The 5,121-nt window shown below is 52.4% G+C and overlaps 1 protein-coding gene across 2 annotated transcripts in view; it reads left to right on the top strand.

Moving 5' to 3' along the window:
* The window catches only part of LOC128836563 (uncharacterized), a 35,169-nt gene that overhangs the window by 2,423 nt on the left and 27,625 nt on the right, over window positions 1-5,121 (top strand). Inside the window, exon 4 of one of the 2 annotated variants that reach the window (XM_054026932.1) lies at window positions 1,562-2,934. The exons of the other annotated variant lie outside the window; for it this stretch is intronic. Coding sequence (XP_053882907.1) covers window positions 1,590-2,723 — 1,134 coding nt within the window. The 5' untranslated portion in view covers window positions 1,562-1,589 and the 3' untranslated portion in view covers window positions 2,724-2,934. Of the gene's footprint in view, window positions 1-1,561; window positions 2,935-5,121 lie in introns of those variants that run through there. 2 annotated transcript variants of the gene reach the window in all.

Genomic DNA, 5,121 nt, shown 5'->3' with positions numbered 1-5,121 from the left:
GTACCAAGAGCCCTCCTCTGATCTGTCAGCTAGTGCCCTGTCCACATGCACATCTGCCCTTCTCCAGATGATGCATGGATTCTAAGGCCAGACGGAACCACTGTGACCTCCTGTATAACACAGGCCAGGGACCTGCCCCCAAATAATTCCTGTTTAAACTACAGCATTTTAAAAAGTCCCGTCTTGAGTTACAAAAGGTCACCCACCATGCCCCTTGCTCAGTTGTTCCAATGGTCTATTACTTTCACTGTTAAAAACGTACATTTCCAGTCTGAATTTGTCTAGCTTCAATTTCCAGCCCCTTGTGGACTTGTGCCCACTGGATTTGGTCAGTCCCTAGTGTGACGGGTTGCCCCCCTTTGAGGTGCCACCTGCTGTACCGGGATACCACCGAGCCCACCTGTTCTGCCAGCCTGGGCCCCCTTTACCTTGTCTTGCTGGGCTAGGCTCACAAGCCTCTTCCAGCCATGCACTCAGGCAGGGCCACGCCCAGCTGCAGAAAGACACAGACACTGAGGGTATGTCTACACTACGAAATTAGTTCGAATTTATAGAAGCCGGTTTTATTGAAATCGGTTGTATACAGCCGATTGTGTGTGTCCCCACATAAAATGCTCTAAGTGCTCTAGTCGGCGGACCGCGTCCACAGTACCGAGGCTAGCGTCGACTTCCGGAGCATTGCACTATGGGTAGCTATCCCACAGCTATCCCACAGTTCCCGCAGTCTCCACCGCCCATTGGAATTCTGGGTTGAGATCCCAATGCCTGGATGATGCAAAATAGTGTCGCGGGAGGTTCTGGGTACATGTCGTCAGGCCCCTCCCCCTCCGTCACAGCAAAGGCAGACAATAGATTCGCGCCTTTTTACCTGGGTTACCTGTGCAGACAACATACCACGGCAAGCATGGAGCCCGCTCAGCTCACCGTCACCATATGTCATCTGGGTGCCGGCAGACGTGGGACTGCATTGCTACACAGCAGCAGCAGCAAACTGCCTTTTGGCGGTAGACGGTGCAGTAGACTGGTAGCCTTCATCGGCGATCTGGGTGCTGGCAGCTGTGGGGCTGGCAGCCGTAGGGCTGCATTGCACCAGCCCCTTGCCTTTTGGCAGTAGATGGTGTATTACGACTGGTAACCGTCCTATTACAAGTTGGATCATCGCACATTAGCAGAATCTTCCCTGAGCAGCAGATTGTGCAATAGGCCTGAAGGCCATCGTAATACACTAACTGCCAAGCGCCCAGTATTTGCTGCCAAGCACCCAGAAAGATGCCGAGGGCTATCAGTCATGCTGCACCGTCGTTTTAAGATGTAAAAAATAGATTTGTTCTGTATTCATTTGCTTCCCCCTCCCTCCGTCAAATCAATAGCCTGCTAAACCCAGGGTTTTCAGTTTAATCTTTGGGGGGACCATTCTGTGTGACAGTTGTTTGTGTTTCTCCCTGATGCACAGCCACCTTTCTTGATTTTAATTCCCTGTACCTGTACGCCATGTCGTCACTCGTCCCGCCCTCCCTCATTCCCCTGGTCCGTCAGATACTAGTTTCGCGCCTTTTTTCAGACCAGGTGCCATAGCTAGCACTGGGATCATGGAGCCTGCTCAGATCACCGCGGCAATTATGAGCACTATGAACACCACGCGCATTGTCCTGGAGTATATGCAGAGCCAGGACATGCCAAGGCGAAACCCAGACCAGCCGAGGAGGCGATTGCAGCGCGGCGAAGAGAGTAATGAGGAAATTGACATGGACATAGACCTCTCACAAGGCACAGGCCCCAGCAATGTGGAAATCATGGTGTCACTGGGGCAGGTTCATGGCGTGGAACGCCGATTCTGGGCCCGGGAAACAAGCACAGACTGGTGGGACCGCATCGTGCTGCAGGTGTGGGACGATTCCCAGTGGCTGCGAAACTTTCGCATGCATAAGGGCACTTTCATGGAACTTTGTGACTTGCTTTCCCCTGCCCTGAAACGCCAGAATACCGGGATGAGAGCAGCCCTCACAGTTGAGAAGCGAGTGGCGATAGCCCTGTGGAAGCTTGCAACGCCAGACAGCTACCGGTCAGTCGGGAATCAATTTGGAGTGGGCAAATCTACGGTGGGGGCTGCTGTGATCCAATTTGCCAGGGCAATGAAAGACCTGGTGATATCAAGGGTAGTGACTCTGGGCAACGTACAGTCAATAGTGGATGGTTTTGCTGAAATGGGATTCCCAAACTGTGGTGGGGCCATAGACGGAACCCATATCCCTATCTTGGAACCGGAGCACCAAGCCACCGAGTACATAAACCGCAAGGGGTACTTTTCAATGCTGCTGCAAGCCCTGGTGGATCACAAGGGACGTTTCACCAACATCAACGTGGGATGGCCGGGAAAGGTACATGATGCTCGCATCTTCAGGCACTCTGGTCTGTTTCGAAAGCTGGAGGAAGGGACTTTCTTCCCGGACCAGAAAGTAACCATTGGGGATGTTGAAATGCCTATCGTGATCCTTGGGGACCCAGCCTACCCCTTAATGCCATGGCTCATGAAGCCGTACACAGGCAGCCTGGACAGGAGTCAGGACCTGTTCAACTATAGGTTGAGCAAGTGCCGAATGGTGGTGGAATGTGCATTTGGATGTAAAAGCACGTTGGCGCAGCTTACTGACTCGCTCAGACCTCAGCGAAAAGAATATCCCCATTGTTATTGCTGCTTGCTGTGCGCTCCACAATATCTGTGAGAGTAAGGGGGAGACATTTATGGCGGGGTTGGAGGTTGAGGCAACTCTCCTGGCAGCTGATTACGCGCAGCCAGACACCAGGGCGGTTAGAGGAGCACAGCAGGGCGTGGTGCGCATCAGAGAAGCTTTGAAAACGAGTTTTGTGACTGGCCAGGCTACTGTGTGAAACTTCTGTTTGTTTCTCCTTGATGAACCCTCCAACCCCCCCCCCCCCGACCCGGTTCATTCTACTTCCCTATAAACCAACCACCCCACCCTCCCCTCCCCACTTCGAGCACCGCTTGCAGAGGCAATAAAGTCATTGTTTTTTCACATTCATGCATTCTTTATTAATTCCTCACACAAGTAGGGGGATAATTGCCAAGGTAGCCTGGGATGGGTGGGGGAGGAGGGATGGAAAAGGACACACTGCATTTTAAAACTTTAACTCTTATTGAAGGCCAGCCTTCTGATGCTTGGGCGATCATCTGGGGTGGAGTGACTGGGTGGACGGAGGCCCCCCCACCGTGTTCTTGGGCATCTGGGTGAGGAGGCTATGGAACTTGGGGAGGAGGGCTGTTGGTTAAACAGGGGCTGTAGCGGCGGTCTCTGCTCCTGCTGCCTTTCCTGCAGCTCAACCATACGCTGGAGCATATCAGTTTGATGCTCCAGCAGACGGAGCATTGACTCTTGCCGTCTGTCTGCAAGCTGACGCCACCTATCGTCTTCAGCCCGCCACTTGCTCTTTTCATCCCGCCATTCATCCCGCCATCTCTCCTCTCGTTCATATTGTGCTTTTCTCATGTCCGACATTGACTGCCTCCACGCATTCTGCTGTGCTCTATCAGCGCGGGAGGACATCTGGAGCTCCATGAACATATCGTCCCGCGTCCTCCGTTTTCTCTTTCTAATGTTCACTAGCCTCTGCGAAGGAGAAACATTTGCAGCTAGTGGAGGAGAAGGGAGAGGTGGTTAAAAAAGACACATTTTAGAGAACAATGGGTACACTCTTTCGTTACAAGGTCGCATTTTTCCTCTGCCTGCCGGTTTGGTATGAGAGATCACTCACGCAGTGCCCCAGGCAACATATTTCGGCTTGCAGGCAGCCATGGTAAGCCACAGTCTTTTGGCTTTTTTAACCTTCTTAACATGCGGGAAAGGTTTCAAACAGCAGCGCATTTCCCATATCAAGGATGAATTGGGTTGGCCATTTAAAATGGGTTTCCAATGTAAAAGGAGGGGCTGCAGTTTCCGGGTTAACATGCGGCACAAACCCAAGTAAACCACCCCCCCACACACACACACGATTCTCTGGGATGATCACTTCACCCCTCCCCCCACCGCGTGGTTAACAGCGGGAAACATTTCTGTTCAGAAGAGCAGGAACGGGCACCTCTGAATGTCCCCTTAATAAAATCACCCCATTTCAACCAGGTGACCGTGAATGATATCACTCTCCTGAGGATAACAAAGAGAGATAAGGAATGGATATTGTCTGCAAGCCAGCAAACACCGGGACCATACGCTGCCATGCTTTGTTATGCAATGATTCCAGACTACGTGCTACTGGCCTGGCGTGGTAAAGTGTCCTACCATGGCGGACGGGATAAGGCAGCCCTCCCCAGAAACCTTTTGCAAAGGCTTTGGGAGTACATGAAGGAGAGCTTTCTGGAGATGTCCCTGGAGGATTTCTGCTCCATCCCCATACACGTTAACAGACTTTTCCAGTAGATGTACTGGCCGCGATTGCCAGGGCAAATTAATCATTAAACACGCTTGCTTTTAAACCATGTGTAATATTTACAAAGGTACACTCACCAGAGGTCTCCTGTGTGCCCTGAGGGTCTTGGGTGAGTTCGGGGGTTACTGGTTCCAGGTCCAGGGTGACAAACATATCCTGGCTGCTGGGGAAACCGGTTTCTCCGCTTCCTTGCTGCTGTGAGCTACCTACAGTACCTCCATCCTCATCTTCCTCGTTCCCGAACCGTCTTCCCTGTGTGTTTCTCCATTGACGGAGTCATAGCACACGGTTGGGGTAGTGGTGGCTGCACCCCCTAGAATGGCATGCAGCTCCGCGTAGAAGCAGCAAGTTTGCGGCTCTGCCCCGGACCTTCCATTTGCTTCTCTGGCTTTGTGGTAGGCTTGCCGTAGCTCCTTAACTTTCACGCGGCACTGCTGTGTGTCCCTGTTATGGCCCCGGTCCTTCATGGCCTTGGAGACCTTTTCTAATACTTTGCCATTTCTTTTACTGCTACGGAGTTCAGGTAGCACTGCTTCATCTCCCCATATGGCGAGCAGATCCCGTACCTCCCGTTCGGTCCATGCTGGAGCTCTTTTGCGATCCTGGGACTCCATCACGGTTACCTGTGCTGATGAGCTCTGCGTGGTCACCTGTGCTCTCCACGCTGGGCAAACAGGA

Source organism: Malaclemys terrapin, chromosome 4 (genome assembly GCF_027887155.1).
Source record: "Malaclemys terrapin pileata isolate rMalTer1 chromosome 4, rMalTer1.hap1, whole genome shotgun sequence".
Lineage (NCBI taxonomy): Eukaryota > Metazoa > Chordata > Testudines > Emydidae > Malaclemys > Malaclemys terrapin.
The sequence above is the reverse complement of the archived record's forward strand: the minus strand, read 5'-3'. Positions and strand labels throughout refer to the sequence as shown.